The sequence below is a fragment of the Anastrepha ludens genome, chromosome 4 (genome assembly GCF_028408465.1).
Source record: "Anastrepha ludens isolate Willacy chromosome 4, idAnaLude1.1, whole genome shotgun sequence".
NCBI classification, from domain to species: domain Eukaryota; kingdom Metazoa; phylum Arthropoda; class Insecta; order Diptera; family Tephritidae; genus Anastrepha; species Anastrepha ludens.
In genome coordinates, this window is record NC_071500.1 from 56,422,822 (window position 1) to 56,443,191 (window position 20,370).

At 36.5% G+C, this 20,370-nt stretch overlaps 2 protein-coding genes across 2 annotated transcripts; one reads left to right on the forward strand and one right to left on the reverse strand.

The window, feature by feature from the left end:
- Nucleotides 1-3,459: 3,459 nt before the first annotated feature.
- LOC128861839 (cuticle protein 12.5-like) lies at nt 3,460-20,352 on the forward strand. The gene is made up of 4 exons (XM_054100214.1): nt 3,460-3,520; nt 3,588-3,811; nt 19,880-19,943; nt 20,066-20,352. Exons 1-4 carry the CDS (start codon nt 3,509-3,511, stop codon nt 20,279-20,281), a joined length of 516 nt encoding a protein of 171 aa, XP_053956189.1. The 5' UTR covers nt 3,460-3,508; the 3' UTR covers nt 20,282-20,352.
- LOC128861476 (cuticle protein 16.5-like) lies at nt 16,535-17,067 on the reverse strand. Its single transcript, XM_054099625.1, has 2 exons — nt 17,016-17,067; nt 16,535-16,939 (listed from the first exon to the last, which is right to left on the reverse strand). The coding sequence occupies exons 1-2, from the start codon at nt 17,025-17,027 to the stop codon at nt 16,724-16,726; spliced, it is 228 nt and encodes a 75-aa protein (XP_053955600.1). The 5' UTR covers nt 17,028-17,067; the 3' UTR covers nt 16,535-16,723.
- Nucleotides 20,353-20,370: the final 18 nt, after the last annotated feature.

The window sequence follows — 20,370 nt, forward strand, 5'->3', positions numbered from 1 at the left end:
TGGACTATGCAGTTCCATCTACAACTGGCACCACAACGTTCCCGACCCTCGTACTCCCAAGGAAAGAGTGGAAACAGGATGTTGTAAAACAGAGCAAGTCCGTCCACGTATATACTGCTGGCTCAAAGTTCGGGGCTAAGGTGGGCGGAGGCGTATATTCTGAACATGTGTGATTCTTCTTTACTTTTCGGCTCCTTGACTATTACATCTTTTTTTAAGCTGAATTTATGGCAATAATAAGATTTTCTCTAACAGGGCAGATGGCGGTAAAATTCCTCACATAGCAGTAGATAATCTACAAGTCAGCTGTGAAATGCCGCATATCTCTTCACGAGATGACTGCGCCATTTATTGTTCATTGACGAAAGCGAATGGAATGTGGCGTAAGGAATATTAAGTAAGTATAGCTTTAGCACACTGATTTATGTTATAACGAGGCCCTGTCATAAGAAAGCCGTACTCAGATACTCGGCGTATACACATACGATATCGCACCTTCTGTGCCATTGTCCTGCTCTTTTCAATCAGCACTGTAAAAATCTTACTATACTTTAACATTTTTGAAAAGTTCACGTTAGTTTTATTGGGATTAGGACGAGCTCCCCATGCGGTATCAGCCTGAGCCGTTAAGAGCCTGAGTGTGTCTAATAATAGGCAACCGTTACAACCTAACCTAATCTTAGTATATACACAAATGATAAACAACCTAAACTAACATGGCCTTTAAGCACAATATATTAGGCAATTATGTCAGAAATGTCTGCCAGATTATTTGGAAAATTTCCGCCCACCCACAAAACCATTTCATTAAATTGAACATCTTTCTTAAGTTTTCGCTGTAAGTGCCCTTAATGTTTATAATTATCATAAAATCCTTGAGCTTTTGAAAAGGCTTATATACTATAGATCTCCATGCAAGTATAGATCTCCGATAAGTACAATTCTGCCCTTCGAAGAGTCTGACTTTGGACATAAAAAAGTTAAAAAATCCATAAATGAGAAGAATCTCCAAATGTTGTTTTCTAAAATTCAGAGCGACGGAAGCGATTAGATGAAAAGCGTAGTCAATATAGATGAGATCTAAATATTTGTGTCTGTCGCCGTGAGCTCAAATAAAGTTAGAAAAAGGTGGCGAGCGGGCAACGAAGCAATTTTGATCATTTTTCCCGCACTGAATATTTTCATGCCGGACCGACAGCGACTTGATCATGTTGACGTCCTTTTTGCACTCCGGTATTTGACAGATCTTATGACGAAAAAAGACAATTCCAGGCTGTTGAAATTGTATACTTATACACAAAGCACGAAAGCCGAATCTCTCATGAAGGAATCTTATCGGATGCCATCCAAATCGACGCTGCATTCTGACGCCGCTTATTTTCCTTGTTGTCATTGATGAGATACTTACTACATCAATAGACAATGCAGGAAAAAGAGGAACCGAATTCGATGGAACATCTCGAAGGCCTAGATTTTGCTGATGACATCGTTCTATTCCCTCAACGCAAATCGGATATGCAAAGCAAGTTGAATGATCTCGTAAAACATTGTAGAGCCGCTGGACTTAAAATCACTGCAAAGAAAACCAAAAATTTGGCAGTACACACGAACGATGCATTCTACAACATCGGAAAGGAAAGTATTGAAAAAGTAAACGTTTTTCAATACCTTGGAAGCCAATTCATTGCGGATGCAAAAATGATGTATCTACAAGATTGCAAAAAGCAAGAGGTTGCAATACTTTGTTGCAATACTTGGTTCTAACATTCAGAATAAAAGAGGAACGCTGTGCTGATCAAAATAGCTCGCGAGTGACACTATCTGAAGTTGGAGTCTATTGGAAATCGAAATACAAACTTCAAGGCAAAAATAAAAAGAAAAACTGTGTATCTCTTTCTGCCAAAACATTTTCATTTGTATGTAAATGTGTTTCCAAGAGTTTGCACGAAAATATTGACCCATGTAATCATCCATGAATTCATGCATGCATAAACACAGTTGGCACCTACAGTGTTTTTTAGGTATTTGATCGTTTTGCTGCTATCCTAAGTTATTTAAGGTACTTGACCACCTTGGAAAGCTAAAAAGTACAACATATTCAATAATTTTTTTTCATGTTCTGTATAATATATTAAAATAAATTTTTTTTTAAATGCTTATTTAGAGCTTATATAATACAAAAAAAAATTGATTTATTAAAATTTCTTTTTTTAACATATATCCAGGAGGCGCCAAAGTCGAGGCCTGAAGAAAATCATGTCTTGCGGCGGACAGTTAATCTTAGAAATGGTAATTCTAAAACAAAAGAGAGAAACAAAATTTTCAAAAGGAAGGTTCCTTGCGTGAGAATTTACCACAAACTGACAAAAAAAAAAAATAATAAAAAAATGGCGGATGTTTGAAAAAAAGTTAAGAAAACACCCCTGTTTTTTACAATGTTATGCTTAAAAAGCAATACTTTATTAACTTTTTTTTTGCAAAATGTGGTAAATTGGCATACAAAACATCTTAACAAATAAAACAAGACCAAAATCATTAAAATCGGCTAAGCAGTTTCGGAGATAAAGTGTCCGCCATTCGAAAAAAAGTAATTTCTGGAAAAACGCGTTTAAAGTTAAAACTTGCTATTTTCTTTCAGCTGAGTCAGCAAGTAATGAGTGCAGGATGCGCCTGCACATTTTCACTGATTTCACTTTGTTAGAATTCGAATTTAAAAAAACAGTTTCAGGTGATGATTTTTAAAAGTATAAGGATTGAAAAAATGTAAAAAAAAAAAATTTAATTTTTTGAAACTTATAAGGTAGTCAAGTACCTTAAATAATTTAATTTTATGTCGCCTCCGAACGGCAGATGGTGGTAGAAATGTTTTGGGATGCCATTACTACCGATATGTGAAAAAAAAATCGTTCTCTGCCTTTTGATGATTCATAGCTATACTGCGAATGTTTAGACAGGGCCTAACGATTAATGGTCGTGCACAAATCAGCACGGTTAGTATAGGAAAAAATGCATAGTTATGCAATTGAAGGAATGCAGATTTAGTTTTGGGTAATATTATTCTTGACAGGAGTTGAAATCAAATCAGTTGTCTTATTTCAAAACTACGTACCCATTCAACGCCGACCTTGCAATATCAGTGAAATGACGGTGACAAAAAGTTTAATTAATATGCAGCACAGCTACTAAGTAACTGCCGAAATAATTTAGCTAAGCTTAAGAAAAATTAAAATAAAATCAAGCGTAAAACGTACGTGCTCAGGCCAAAATTGTCACTTTTCGGGGTTCAACATTCGAACCGACGTGCCTTAGTGAATGTACATACATTCAAACAGACATATATTAATGGGAAACAAATATTTTTGCGAACGCATGTAGTTTTTGTTGTGCGTATGTGCCACGCAGAAAATTCGCAAAATGTCAAAATATATTTAAACTCGAGCAGTACACCACTTCGATATCAGTTCTATTTTGCTCTTCTTTAGTAAAGCTGCTATCAAACAACCAAAAAATGTTCAAATATGTATGTATTCTTATATTTTAAATTACACTTTACTCAAATTACACTCAAAAATTTTATCCACTTGCAGTTTGCTCTCGTTTTCGTGGCCCTCTTCGCCTTCGCTGCTGCCGAGCCTAAACCCGCAGTTGTCGCACCATTGGCCTACTCTGCTCCATTGGTGGCTTCGCCCTACGCCGCCGCCTACGCCTCTCCGTATGCTGCTTACGCTGCTGCGCCTTATGCCGCCTACGCTTCACCTTACGCTGCCTACTCCGCTTACCCATACAGTGCCGCCTATGTGCTCCGCAAATGAGTGTGAGGGTAATTGACTGGATTGAATGCTTTACCAATAATTTTAGACCGTTGAGAAAAGAAAAATAAAACATAATAAAGATCAATAAAGAAATATTTTTTATTCTAACCAGATGTCATAAATAGTCCAGTGGATTGGTCAGAGATAATAATAGTATTTGGTTTTACACTGGAATGTGGTGCAATTAAATTAATTAAATTAGTTTATTACGGGTACCGCCAAACGGCTCTCACTGAATTTGGTTGCTGTCGTCAGAGGAAAAAATTATAAAAAATCAACGAGAAGCTATAATACCATAATAGCGGTCGCCCATCGGCAGGCAATGGTAAACCTCCGCGTGTATTTCTGCCATGGAAAATCTCCCATCACTGCATACCAGGAATGCATCTAGAAATTATAATTAAAGACTGTGTTGAAAAGTTTTTGGCATTTTCCTAATTTTTCTATAAGTTTGAAGGTTGGATTTATGAGATTTTGCTCTACAGCTCTACTTTTATTAAAAAATAATAAATATCGCCGGAAAAAGAAAAAAATCAAAACTAGTCAAAATGTTGAATTTACAAACATTTTTTGGGAATTTTACTGAAAAGGTTTTCAAATAAAGTTTTTTTTTTCGAACATCTCGTTGAGACATGTTGATATTTCGCTTTATCATTAGTTTCACTTTTGCCTGAAATATGTATTTCACTTTCCGCTTTTCACTTAATATGAACGTCATCTGGAAATTTTTCACTTCTTTGGAAGCGAGCAATAAATTTTCAACATTTAAGTTATTTTTTTTTTATTTAAAAATACAAATACATCTAATTTCATTTACTTTTATTTGATAAGTCAAACTATAAATTAAATTCAAAGCGACATTTGTGTTGAACGACCTGCAGAGGAGCGACTGCTTTTAGGAAATCATTTTCTAGCACTTGAGGTTACTTTAATGTTTTTGATGAAATAGAAAAGGCAAAAGTTAGCAAGTAATGTTGAAAGCAGTTCAAATCTATATGTTTTGCGAAACAACCTCGAAAGGGAGACACAAATCGACTGAATGATATATTCAAAAGTTATTTTTAAGTTCTAAAAACAAATTATACAACTTCTATTAAGTGTTGCTGAGAAGAAAACGGTAAAAATACAAGAGTGCATACATTTCGAACATAAAAGGACAGAGGAAAATATATTTTGTTTCAAATTTGATTTGATTTCAACTATGCCTTTTCGTTTAATGTAGTGGAACTTTAAGAGCCGCTAGATCGAATCCAACTTGTGAGCTACGAAAAGCGAAAGGCGTACCGGTCAAATTAAACATTCTGTGTAACTCTTTGCCGCAAAGTAGCAACTGTGGTTGAAGAATTTCTAATGATACTTTTGTTTACCCATAATTAGAAGCTACGTCCTTCAGCGCTGTTGACCACCACACAAATGTGATTAGGTGGTGTACATACATATGAACATAGAAGCCTATACATGCCTATATGAACAAGTATACTTTATACGTCGTACCCACTTGGAAATTTTAGCATGCGTGATTTTTGGGACAGCTGAGTGGCTCTTGCGGAAGCTGAGTTGCTAAAACAAATGTTTTGTGTCATTTGAGAGCTGCCAATTATAAAAAATCGGAGTCATTGTTTTGCATAAGGTGTTCAAAGTTCTTCATTGCATCTTTGATGTTTGTTCTATACATTTGACTTGCATCGCATTTATTTCTTTGGGCTTATCTATTTTACCAAATACGAGTAATTTTGCTTTGTTTATAATAAAGATATCATGTTTGTTATTTTTTGTTGAAAATTACCCTTATATGGCTGTCCTAACGAGCGGTCCACTTGAACAAATATTAAAAATTCGTCCGTTGTGATACCATTCAGGGATTAGGAGAAGGAAGGGAAGAAGAGGTCTTGAGAAGCGGATGACGACCAAAGATGGCTAATTCACGTTCATAGCTAGCCGCTTTAAGTACTGATGAACTACGCAAGATGTGTGATATTTAAACCCGCAATATCCACAGGTGTAGCGAAAAATAGGAGCTCAGATATTTAAATCTTTGCCCAACGAGAGCAGAAGGTGCTGAGGTGATTCCACCTCGTGCTCCAGACAGTTTTTGCAGAAGGGACTTGAGACAATTTCAAGTCTCAACGCGGGGTCAGTTAACGGACAATGCTCGATAAGGATGCCCACCAAATTCGAAAGTTGCAGCTTGGTTAGCCTTAGAAGTTCCCTCGTGGGCCCTCATCTACCTGTTATCAGGGAAACTTGGGACCAACGCTCGCTAAGTTGACACGAAGCCCAACAGCTGCAGCTTTGTTAGCCTTAGAAGTTTCCTCGAGGGCCCTCATCTACCTGTTATTAGGGGAACTTGGGACCAACGCTCGCTAAGTTGACACGAGGCCCAATAATCCAGGAGCAGACCACAGGCTCTCAAGGGAACCCCAATACTCTCATGTGTACCAAGCTTCATTAAAATATATGGTACTAATTTATGCTTGATTGAATACAGATCAGATTTTTAAGTGTTGTTGTAGAGAATATACAATAAAAGTAAGCTTAGATGATTCTTTGAATAGCAAAATAAATTCAGATGTATAAGTGAACGTATTATCAGCTGTATATTTTAACAAATGTTTCAGGAAACATACTGGACTGTATAAGTCCACTTAATCATGAGCATTGTACAGATATATAACGAAAAACACTCCTAGCTGATTGTCAAAAAAAAAAAAATCGTATCAAAAAGTCTAAAAAACTCAGATATTTCTCAATAAAAAGCATTATATATATATGTATAATTGGCGTGTACACCCTTTTTGGGTGTTTGGCCGAGCTCCTCCTCTTATTTGTGGTGTGCGTCTTGATGTTGTTCCACAATGGAAGGGACCTACAGTTTCAAGCCGACTCCGAACGGCAGATATTTTTGTGAGGAGCTTTTTCATGGCAGAAATACCCTCGGAGGTTTGCCATTGCCTGCCGAGGGGCGACCGCTATTAGAAAAATGTGTTTGTTAATTTGGTGTTTCACCGAGATTCGAACCTACTTTCTCTCTGTGAATTCCGAATGGTAGTCACGCACCAACCGATTCGGCTACGGCGGCCGCATTACGATAGCTAAGAAATATATTATAAATACTTGGAAACTTACCAAGTTAGTGTCTAATTTGGCATAGCAACACCGCTAATACGGTCAAGCAAAAAGACCAAGGCACTCATACAATCAAACACTTGACTGCTTGTCAAATTCATACCAAGGGTGCTGTCAAAAATTGGGAAGAAGAAAAGTGTTTTTACTTGTATTTTTTATATTGTGGAGGAAGAGAAAGACAGAGGGATAACGGAAAATAAAATTATGATTGTGAAACGCAGGGAATGTCCACTTAAACATTAAGGCGTCTTCGAGTTGCCACTTCTCTGCTCGTTATGTTAGGTTCTGCCCGTTTGACGGAAAATTTACATGGGGAAGCAAGACTTGCCTGTAGCATGTGCTGTTTGATGGCTATTGGATGGCATTCGTTTCGTTCTTGGCCAAAAATTCACGAACAATGATGGCACTGTGCGACGGAGCGCTATTATGGTGCAAAATCCACAAACTGTTTTCTCACAAATTGTTTCTTTTTTGGCCGATTGATTCACGTCGAGGCTTTTTTCGCTCGCGTGAACCAGCAACTGGAGACGATTTCGGTCAAATGAGGCATGCATTTTTCAGGTATTTAAAAAACATTTATAAACAAACAAGCGTACACAAATAATACAATTTCACGAGTTTATTCACTAATATGTCGAAAACCACAAACTTTGATAAATATTATAATATGTAATTAGTTTTGGTATGATATTTAGTGAAACAGTTGCCAAGATGTACCATAGGTTAATAAGGACACGTATCACAGTAATACAAAATTTTCTGCCACCTTTCATGCGTGTCACGGTGAGAACAAACCTTGTAGTCCCTGTTCGGCTAAGACCATGACTTTAAGACCTCAAATCACTCGGGCGCTACAGCAGCGCTGCTCGAGTTGACACTTCATACTTCGAATCCAAAGGGTAAGTCTGCCTAACCTTCTGGCAAAAATTCGTGGTGCATAATACCGTTGTAATCTATCAAAACCGTGAGCATCGCTTTCTTTTTTAACTGAAAACTACGTTGTTTTTTTGGTATTGGTTCATTCGGAGCTCTCCACTCACACGCCTGATGTCTGATTGCGTGTCGTAAACCCTGCAGTAATAATGAACATCGTCCCATTCATGCAACTCGTAAACGTAAGCAGAAAAAGTTTCTCAACATTTCTAATGTTTTCGCGCCATTGAATTCATTTTTATTGCAAAATTTAATACAAACTCGGCATTGCAAATTCAAATACATTTTTAAGGTATTGTAATAATTCGCAAACGAAGGTACAATAGATTTACTCAAGAAGACGTACTTTTTACAAATGTCAAGCAATGGCGATAAAATGCATCCTGGAATGTATGATGCCATTACTATACATCACCTTTTCCAACTGGCCACATGTATGTTTGTGTGTACGAGTATATGTCCATTAGTAGCTGTTTACATGGAAACTCTTAGTATGCACATCGAACACTCTTAAAAATCCTTTTGTACACTACATTTGCTGCTTTAGCTCATGGCCAGCGGACATAGCTCACATTCAAACGGACAAAGCATTTAGTATTGTTTGAAAGCTTCACTTAGCCGTCTTGCAGCCCGCGAAGGTTGAATACGAGAAATGTTCGAGCTGAGTATGGTTGTGCAAGCGTTTGTGATTGGCAGTCGCAGTATGCAACTTTACTATGCAGCATTTGCGTGTGTGTGTGTGTGACGATATGATTGTAGGAAGAGTTTTGTTGAAGAGCGTACGTAGACCGGAAATTTAATTTCATTGTTGAAGCTGTATTCGTGTCCATTCATTTCGTATTCGCCACGCTATATTGTGAGCTACTTTGATTTCATATTTAACTCATTTCGTAATTGAGAGTACATCATGAATTCCTTTCAGTGAATTCAACTCCATTCCGCACACATGTCAGTATATAAGTATGTACCCTGGTGGAGAAAGCCAAACTAGTAAGGATGCATTCTAGTTCAGTTACATGTATGTAATAGAAGAAGCGATATTAGTTCGCCTTTGTCTAGAACAATACCAGTAGCAAAATTATCAATCTGTTTGCAAATCGGTTGATCTTGTTTTAGATAAAAAAATCTTAAGACACGTCTACAGGCGCATCAATGCATCGCGATTATTATGTATAAGTAGATACTAACGAATACATATATTTTATTTGTTATTTCACTTATTTAATTATTAACTATTAAATAATAATTATTACAGAGATTACTGAAGTTGCTTCAGAGTTATAAAATAATGTTATTTAAAAGTTTTAGCAAAAATGAGTAGCAAGAGGAATATGGGAAGACTTGCATACAACAAAGTAAAAAGGTTTATTCTAATAGTTTACCAATCCAGTTTCCCATAGAAATTGTGAGGTGTTGCAGCCTTCTATTCAAGTAGAAGCAAATTGCGCATGTTGAAGTGGCATCATGGGCTAATACAGATAGTCCTGAAACTCTTGAAGAACTCGTCTGCGCATATCGCGCTACGCTCATTTAGAAAGAAAATCTTAGATCCGATAACACCACATCTCAAACGCCTCTAATTTATTCATACTCGTAACCTTTAGTGTCCATGCCTCCACATCGTACAACAAAACAGACCAAACGTAACATTTAAGGCACCGAAGACGTAATTTTATGTTCAAGCTTTTATTGGAAAGAACTTTCCTGTAATTTAAGAAAGCTTCCCTCGCTGCTACAAAGCGACAGCAAATTTTTCAGTCATTTGTCCATGCTTCGCTAAGCCAACATCCTACTACTTAAATCGGGATACTCTTTGGGTCGGACTGTCATATACATAAATGTTTGAATTTGTGATTTGTTGAGAGTTTTTTGAAACAACCATGAATTTTATTTTTTGGGTGTTAATACTTAGGCCGTATTGCAGACTTTTTCTGCTGACTTCTTTAAAGAGGTATTGCAGGTCATTAATTTTGTCATTTCGTCCTTAAGTTGACTGATGCCAAAGCTTCTTCAAATATATATTCCGAGTATAAATTGGAGAGCATTGATGATAAAACACATCCTTGGCGAACTCTTCTTTTGATTGAAACATCGCTCGTCACATCATTTTGTAGTCTCACGTTCGCAGTTTGGTCTCAATACAAGTTAGAAATGCACTAAAAAATATCTATGCGGTTTATTTGGATAATGAAGTTCTAGATAATCAGCGCAATCACAAATATTATCGGGATGTTGTATTCTTGGGAACTTATTTTTTCTCGAAAAAAATCTCCCGATTCTCAACTCCCGAGAAGATAATTTTTCCCCTAAATTTTGGGGGTGGGAAATTCGAATTTCGAAATAGCTGAATTCTGCATTTTTGACAGTCCCAAGTGAGGTGAATTGTGTGAAAGTTCAAGTAATTTATAATATAGTCGACAAAAAAGTCAGTAAAACTATTATTATTTTTATTCTCACGCCGCTGCCCCCAAGCATCCAATGTGATTGCCAATGAGAGCTTCTTAACACATCAATAGACCTCAATCCTAATTTGAACGAAGGCCCGCTAGACGCACAGAAAGTGGTCCACCGTCTCATCCTCCTATCCACATGCGGCGCAGAGTGTACTGCCAGAGATGTCTACTTCTTTCATGTCCTCCAGCCAATACTTAGAAGTGACCTAAGGTATAAGAAATATATCAGAACGTACTCTACATAATCAGCTACCAAGTGATAAGTCAATTCTCTAGAATTTCAAATAATTGTTATAAAAAATTTTCAAACAAGTTATTCAGCTAAAAATTATTCCTTTTCAGAAAAAAATATTACTATTACTTCTCAAAACACTAAGTTTCACTTTTTCGGAGTTCGTTTGTGATTAAAGGAAAGGGAAAATGGAAAAAAAATTGTTTTTCATGATGGGAAGAAATGGAGTAGGGAAAAGTCTCCCGAGGAGTTTCTATTCAGAATCGGGTTGATTATCAAGATAAATGTAAATCTATAATAAGCTTTACCAGTGCCAATGAACAAGAAATGAAATAAGGAAAATCACTTTAATTGCATACAAAACAGGGCCGTCGCACCGAAAAATGTATGGTGTAAATTTGAACCAATTTTTGAATGCTAAGCCAATTACTACCTAAAAGAAAATTAATTTAATTTTAAGAAAAAACTAATTCTGTATACACTTTTAAAGTGTAATGCGAGTAGAAAATTTAAAAACGTTGGGATCGAACGGAATTGATGTTCTTACTTTATATTTTAACTGGTCCAAAACTGGATTTTTAGAAACACGGATTTTTAGAACAAGAATTTTTTTGGCGGGTACGAACTGGCATTTTGCTGATGCGTAACAGGACAATTGATATTCCGCAAAACTCGCTGTGTAAAAATACCACTTGCTAATGCGGAAAACATGGCACGCGAACTGGTTGAGTTGAAAAGTAAACTGGTATTACTTTAGTTCACAACTCGTATTTTCCTTGCATTGTACTAATGCATGCATGTATGTACATAAATTAAACAGAAATTTTTTTTATTCCTTGCCTTGGTTATGCGGATAGACTCCACCGCTGCGTTTACTTCTTACATACAATACATACATACATATTTGCGTTGCTTAATGCATAAATAAGCAAGTGTGGTTTGCCACTCACTGCCATTCTGTTTTATATGACTTCAGCAATCTTCATTTTATCGTTTTGCATTGCTTTTATTATTCTTGTTATTATAAATAAAAATGGCGATTCGCTGTCGGCCTTTTTGGGGAACAATGCTTTTCACCTTCGATGCTTTTAAATTGTAGGCGCGTATTAATAAAATTTGTGGGCCTAATTCATTGGGCCTTTGCCAATGGTCGCAAAATGCCAAACAAATTATTATGAGGCAATTACCGATTTACGATTTCATAAAATCCTATGGAGAAAATGCTCGGATCAAATTTGGACCGTTTGTCCGTAGACATAGTAGTTTTTGGATCAAAATTGGTAGGAGCTTTTTCTTCTTTGTTGACAAAATTACCTTGAAATTTTCATCAGAAGTCTATTAGGGGAAGATAAAATATGCAATAAAAAAATAACAGAAAACAAAATTCTTTTTTAAAGATTTGAATAAATAATAACTCCAATTTTATGTTTTGTTGGTTCACTGCCACGGATCAAATTTTTTTTAATTTCGAGATGCCCGAAATTACTTTTTGCACTTAAAGTTTGCCCTTTTTTAATAAAAATCATCACAGCACAGATGGTGAAAATCTCAAAACTGTTTATTGTATACTATAAAGTATGCTCGTATAGATAATGCATAAATATCAGTGACACCGATTTAGCGAATTTTAGACCTTGTTTTCATCGTTCACAAAGGGGAGCAATGAGAAACTGGATCGCAGATTTAACGTTGTTAAGTGTCCCATCTATCCCTCGCAATTTCCCTTGTTTGGACTGCGCATGGGGTTGCTGCCATCTCCAACTTGACATTGAATATATACCTCTGAAAAGAGAAACTTCAGTGGAAGGAAGGGGAACGAAAGATACTAGGTTGAGAATCATCTCAGCATAAAAATTATTGCTACGTATTCAACAATTAGGTCTAGGATACACCAAACATATGGAAGGTGACCCATGCAACGTAAAAAGAGGTTGTCTGTAAAGTCGGTTTACTGACGATAGTTTAACGTGACAACGTCATAAGAAAATATTGATGGAATGGTTGCAATTTGCAAAACAAAATTTTAATTTTATTTGTTTGATAGATATTTTGTATGGATATAGAGGAGGAGGTAAATGGAATTGCAAAGGAATAGGTCAAGTTACATTTACACAAACGTGAAAAATGACGAAACATTTATCAAATTCCTGAAAGATATCTTCAATTTCGATTGTGCATCAGACGTCAATAAGTCAACAACACTAAGAGGCACCATCATCGATTTGCCTTTTTCAAGACACTTTACACTCGAAACACTCCCTTTCATTTCCTATTTTTCCTATCATCGTTTATTCTCAACAGAGAATTGGTTCATTACCATGCACACAGGAAGAAGGCATATGCAAATACAAGTATGTGAATTTATATACAAATGCGCATATACATACATATACATACATATATATGCTCACTCAAGTAGGACAGAGCCAGATGTCGAACGTTGCCGAACGCGGGGACCGATTGTGCTCTTTGTCGTTCGTTCCGCGCTCTCGCTTGCAGTTCAAGCACATTAGCTTACATTTGCTTGCGTACGGAATAGATTCGTATATTTGATATGTCCATATGATTTGTATGCATCTTTTCATATAGATTTGTTCTTTTTGAAAATTGCGCGAAATTGTATATGGGGCATTCTTTCTCAACGGGAGACCCCTATCCATCCAAAAATGTTTTTGACCTAGAGAGTTCTAATAGGGCTTAAAATTTAGCTCTTTTTATCTACTTTTCAATGCAGAGTGGCCAAAAACGAAATTCAAGATGGCTCATTTAATATGGCTCAAAATGTAGTCAAAATTCATTAAATTCATTCTAATAACCTATGCCAAAAAATTCATTTCAACGGAAAGAGTTGTACGAGGTCTCAAAGTTTAGCTAATAAAGTTTACTTTAAAATACAATTTAATAAAACATATAAATTGAAATGGAAAATTCATGGATGATCAGGAAAAAAGACGATTGTTTATTCATATGCGTTGATTTGAAATTCAAAAACAATCTTCTTTTTTCCTGATTTTCAATTTATATTTTATATTTACTCAAAAACAAATAGAAAAACAAAAAATTTTGTTTATGCCAAAGCGCTTGAATAAAGAATAAAGAAATAAATAATATGAAAATCATATATTTTCTGTTCTAAACCATATCTATTCTATTTTAGTGTGCCCAGCGAAGGGGGCCGGGTTTGCTAGTAATCAATAAGAAGGCATATGCAAATACAAATACGTGAATTTATATATGTACATATGCGCGTATACATACATATATACGTTCACTTAAGTAGGAGAGAGCAAGATGTCGAACGATGCCGTTCGTTTGCTTTGTTTGCTTTGTCGTTCGTTCCGCGCTTTCGCTTGCAGTTCATTCAAGGTAACGACAATGAGCAAGGTAACGGCAAATGAGCAAGATAACGACAAATGAGCAAGGTAACTACAAATAAGCAAGGTAACGACAAATGAGCAAGGTAACGACACATTTTTTCGTGCGTGTAGCCGGCTAAATCAAATTATAAGACTTTATCACGTCAAAAGTATCTTACAAATTGGCAGCTTTAGCTTTGAAAAAGTAAATAAATTGAAGTTCCTTTAGATTGTGCTGAGCGAGCTGAAAGATACATAAATTGCCATACAAGACTGCAATTCAAACTGCACATAAAGCTCTTGCAAAACAGATGAAGCCGAGACTACTTTCCAGAAACCTGAAGCTTCGAATTTATACAACCGTCATAATAACTACACTCACATACATCTGCGAAACAAATGTAGTCGATCAATTAACTTGTTTCGAAAGAAAACTTCTCAGGAATGACGATTATACCTACCGCATTCCGTACAATGGTGAGTTAGACATACTTATAAGAGGTGCAAGTGCTATCAGAGATATCATTCACATAATTCGATGGTACGGTCACATTTTGCGAATGCGCAACGATGAACTGTAGAAAAGATCTTCGAAACAAATGCACAAAGCGATAGAAGAAGAGGTCGGCCAAGAAAAAGGTGCTGAGCGGATATACAATAGCAAAATATATAAGAACAATGGACTTATCTGATGTCACACGAAAAACTGGGGACCGAGTGACGTGGACTCGAATTGTAACGGAAGTAATGGTTCACCCCGAACTGTGATGCTATGATGATGATGATTATTTCATATGTTCATATTCGCGCGCACTTTTGTCCAAGTGCATTATAATTTTCTTCATATAACGGTTGTATACAACAGCTTAAAGGAATCGCGTACATACAAATATGCTCAGAATAATGAGAGTACATAGTCCAAGTCTATTCATCTGTGCTTACAACAACTCGAGCCTAAATTAATATAATATATTGGGTTGGGGAATAAGTTCATAGCGTTTTTATATTTATTTTATTTCACAACGATTTGTTTCCTGTTTGGCAAAGGGTAAGTATTCATTCCATAGAACTCTTTTTGCTCTACAAAACTGTTTTAATTGTATTTTTAAGTTTTTTGATTTTTTATTAGTTTTGAGGCTTAGAAATAGAAAACCCAGGTGGCAAAAGTCAACATTTTCGATACCTGCTCTTCATTACTTTTCATCAAGATCAATAAGTTGCTGAAGCAGCACGGTACAATTGCAACGTGTATAGTGTAAGGTATCACAGGCGAGTCTACAGCACGGAATGGTTTGCAAAGTTCAAAAATGGCTACTTTGACGTCTGAATTCGATGAAGAACATCTCAAATCACTTTTGAAGGAGACCGGTCGCCAAACCAGTCATGAATTGGCGAAAAAAATAAACTGCGATCATAAAAGGACTTCAACTTCAATAAATGGGAATTACCAAAACATTGAGAGCCTGGGTGCTTCACGAGCTCAGCGAAAAAAAAGAAAGTAGCCTTCAAATTTCTGCTCAGCATCTCGCCCGCCTTCGAGCGATACGCGGTCTTAAAGAGCGCTTTTTGTACCGAATCGTCACGGGAGAAATGATGCTTATTCATCAATATGAAGCAAAGAAAGGAGTGGGTGGCTCCAGGAGATACGCCAAAGCCGAGCGTCAAGTCGGATCTTCATCCAAAGAAGATCCTGATATGTGTTTTGTGGGACTGGGAGGGCATGTGCCACTGGGAAATGCTCGAAAAGAATGCCACGGTCAACAAGGAGCTCTACATTGCCCAGCTATACCGCGTGAATGAGTCTATTCGACTGAAATATCTGGTCGACATGGTGAAATCATACTCCTTAACGACAACGCCAGGCCTCATGTTGCACAAGTCGTCAAAGTCACACTCCAAGAGCTCGAATATGACGTTCTTCAACATCCGCTGTGCTCTTCGGACCTTGCACCGACCTCTTACCATCTTTTCCGCTACCTGTCAAACCATACGAAGAGCGTTACTTTCGATTACAAAGAGCACCCTAAAAACTGGCGCAACAACTTCTTTCACACCAGACCAGACGATTTTTGGCGAAACGGCATACACAAATTTATCCAGAGGTGGGAAAAGGTTGTAAACAGCAACGGCGAACATATAACTGATTAAATTATTGATATACATAGGTACTTATTGTTTTTTGTTTAAATAAAAGTCTTCGATAAAAACACTACGAACTTGTTGTCCAACCTAATATTTCAATGAAACTTGGCTCACTATTACTCTTTGTCGAAGGTAGTTTGGTATTGAAAATAGGCGAAATTGGTAAGCAACCACGCCTAACTTCCAATATCTCAGTTATAAACTAAGCAAAATCTGCCAAATTTTCACCCGTCAGATGTTACAAGCTATAGATCTCATTATCTATCAGCATTTTTGTTACAAACAATTAAAAGCCAGCCCGAATTAAATTTTACTAAAATGTGCGCAGGTATATAAACTTCGCTACTTACGGAAATTAGCACTACTACTAAGTAGAAAACCAGTAGCTCTGTTTGCAAAGAGTTTTTCATATAGCATAACACAAAAAGAGGTAGCAAATTTAAATTTTCCTGAAGCTAATGTAAAATGGTACTGTTTGTGGTATCTGTGGGAGCTTCCTGTTTGTGATAGTTAACTAAACTATATTTACAGTGCATTGTCTAGCAACTAAATGATTAAAATTTCGAACATTTTCGATTTTATTTTGTTTTATTTTTGTGCCGTCAAAATTTGTCCTTCGAATCACCAATCATTTCTAATTACTATCACATGTCTTCTCCTAAATTCCATTCACTTGCGGAGCACATAGGCGGCGCTGTATGGGTAAGCGGAGTAGGCAGCATAGGGAGAGGCGTAGGCGGCATAAGGAGCAGCGACATACGGGGAAGCGTAGGCGGCGGCGTAGGGCGAGGCAACCAATGGAGCAGAGTAGGCCAATGCTGCGACAACAGCGGGCTTAGGTTCGGCAGCAGCGAAGGCGAAGAGGGCCACGAAAGCGAGAGCGAACTGCAAGTTGACAAAAGGTTAATATCACGTAATACAAATTAAGCGTAATTTTAAAATATAAAATAAGAATACTTACGTATTTGAACATTTTGTTTGTTTTGTTGTTTGATGGTTGCTTTACTAGAGAAGTGCAATAAAGAACTGATGTCGAGATAGGGTATTTTTCGAGTTTAAATACATTCCGATTTTAGCAAAGTTTCTGGGTAGTGCTGCACATACATGCATACGTAAAAAGTACAACTAAACGCATTTGCGTAACTATATTTTGTTCATTCGCATTTACATATGTGCATACATATGTACGTATTTTCAATAGCTAAACCTCGAAAAGTGACAATTTTGGCCATAGCACGTATTTCTTTTAGTTAAAAGTTCATTTAGTTTAACTTGAATATTTGTGTTAAGCTTACGTTAAATGTTTTGGAATTTATTTAGTAGCTGTCTGGCATTTTAAACGAATTATTCGCCTTTGCCATTCCTTGGTTCGGTTTGGCAGACAATGTAATACTTCCTCTTGGAAATACCAAACTTTCAAAAATAAAAATAAATATAAATTATTAATTGAAGTAAAAGAGCCGTTTCCTTTTAGTGGAATAGTTTTATTGGTATTGATTTTAGCCTGAGCAGAAAAATACTCGTAGATGCACAGTTCCATATTTTGCCTAGTTTTATTGCAGATAACCAAATTTGCCGTGTGTTCCGGCCATTCGGTAGTATCCAAATGACAAAAAAGTTTTTTTTCTATAACGATCGTTCCTCGGCAAACAATGACAGACTTTCGTATGTATTTCTTTCACTTTCACTTTCGTGTATTTCTTCCCTGATACAGGTGCTCATAGAAAACCAAGTACCGTTCGAAGGTTGTATAAAACTAAAGGTCCATTCGCTTTTGAAAAAATGCACCAAGACGCATACCACAAATTGAAGAAACAGCTCGGCCAAGCAACCAACAAAAAGGGTGTGTGCGCCAGTTATATATTATAAATATATAATTAATATACATCATAATATACATGCAGATACATAAATGCATATAACTAAAATAAAATTGGCTTTTATTGCTCGTTTTTGCAATTTAGCATACATTTTTAATTACATATTTTCATCCTTGAAATGCATGCAGTAAAAGAGTACTTGAAATTAGTTTCTAAAATTCACTTTATTTTTTATTCACTCATCTGCGGTACTTTTTTGGCGGCATGTAATGATGATATCAGTCCCTTTTCAATCACTCTTGTCCATCTTGTACAACTCAGGACCAACGCAGTTGGGCCACGCTTAAAGACACCCAACTATGACAACCGTCATATGGAGTTTTCCAATACGGTCAGATTGAAATCATTGATTTTTATTTTAAAGGTCCATGCATGCTATTATATGTGGAATATGACTTTGTTCAAATCTTCCGCAGCTTTGTACGGTGACACTGTGCCGAGAGGTCCACTTTTTAATGCTGTGTAGATCCGGCTGCACTTGAGTAATAGCCGGCGTTGGTCGGTAGTCGGCCTTTGAGAGCATACGCCGATTACGGCTGATTGCCATATGGTATACCTGGCACACAGCAGCAAAAGTCTAGCGGGGTCAAATCTCACGATCTTAGAGTGGAATTTATGTCCTCTGTACCAAAGATAACGATCCACCAAATTCATAATAAAGTTGCATCACTCGGGATCTCCACTTGGGATGTAGCGCATCGTTCATAAAAGCCACATGATGGTTTAAAAGTTATCCCATAGCGTAAGGAAGAGGTTCCAGTGGACTTAAGTCAGGTGTCATATTGTCAGCCACAATACCCACTTACCTGCATCACTGCATGAGCTGCTCAATCGTGTAATTTTCCTCATTTTGTTGGCATTAGTGACCGAATAATGAACAAATTTTACCATCGACTCATTCTTATTATAAACCATTGAGACTATTTTTAATATTATTTTTTTTATAGCATTTATAAATAAAATTACAAAAAATTGTAATCGGGTATGTAAAAAGTGATCGTAAATTTAAAAAAAAATATTTAGTTTTCGAATCTATTACGTCCTTCAAAAAGTAATTTAACTAATTAAGTAAGTTAATTAATCTCAACGTTTTTTTTTTAACTCTGAAAACAGTTTTTTCGAAACGTTTTTCAGTACACGTGGCGATTCAAGTTGAATCTCATCATTAGCATCGAAACGTTTTCATGAAGTAGTTTTTTTAAGTTTATTTTAATAACTATTTAGAAGTCGCACGGAGCTAAATCAAATCGATACGATGGCTGTGGAGCTCTATGGATAAATTTGTTTGGCCAAATGGTTAAAAACAATAAATGCGGTGTGAGACGGTGCATTACTTTTTATGGTCCAAAATTAATCCTTTGCGATCTGCTAATTACTGTGATAAGAGTAGCAGCTACTCGGAGAAAATTTAGATTTTCGGAATTATTTGTCCCTTAGTGATTTAAGACAAATATATGGAGACTAGAAGACACAGAATTCGTTGAACTGATGTTTTGTGTTTAATAGTAAAGCTTTGTACTGACATCTCGTTGCCAGACTGGCTGCACCGCCTTTTACGATGACTTGCGAAGCCATCAATCGCAAAAGGTGGCACGTACTTTTATTTTAAAATATAACTGCTTAATTTTGCTTTTGTTATTATTATTCATAAATTTATTACTTATTTACCTAACAAGATGTGAGTGCCAGTCTGCGCTTATTTATTTACATTCTAGTATTTATTATTATTTCTACAAACAAGTATTACACAAACTTATGTACGTATGTATATAACACGTTGGGCCGCGTACGTGTTTAGGTCAATAAAGTCACTTATTTCTACCCACCTGTCCTACCCACAATTCGTAGTGAATCTTTGAAATCGAAGAAAAACATACCTATGCACACACATATCTACATTCGCAAGCAGTATTTAAGCTCGAGCCTCAAATTAATTTATCATCAGTTCAATTTTACTCTACTACAGTAAAACAACAATCAACTACAAAATAATCAAAATGTTCAAATACGTAAGTAAAGTTCACACTCGATAATCCTGGCATCCTTTAAATTTCATATACATTATCAATAATTGAATATAGTAATAACTGTGTTAATCCTTTATTAATTGCAATATTTCCTTTTCAAACAGTTCGCTCTCGTATTTGTGGCTCTCTTCGCCCTCGCTGCTGCCGAGCCTAAGCCCGCTGTTGTCGCACCATTGGCCTACTCTGCTCCATTGGTTGCCTCGCCCTACGCCGCCGCCTACGCTTCCCCATATGTTGCTGCTCCTTATGCCGCCTACGCTTCCCCTTACGCTGCCTACTCCGCTTACCCATACAGCGCCGCCTATGTGCTCCGCAAGTAAATGGAATATAGCTGAAAAAGACTGGATAAACACCTTGAAAATAATTTTAGAAAAAATAAAACAAAATCATAAACGATAAAGAAATATTT

Bases quoted from the DNA above. Each gene is read 5' to 3' on its own strand.
- LOC128861839 (XM_054100214.1), top strand. The intron at 3,812-19,879 runs AGTGTGAGGGTA...ATTTATCATCAG, and splicing joins GCCTATGTGCTCCGCAAATG to TTCAATTTTACTCTACTACA. The intron at 19,944-20,065 runs GTAAGTAAAGTT...CTTTTCAAACAG, and splicing joins TAATCAAAATGTTCAAATAC to TTCGCTCTCGTATTTGTGGC.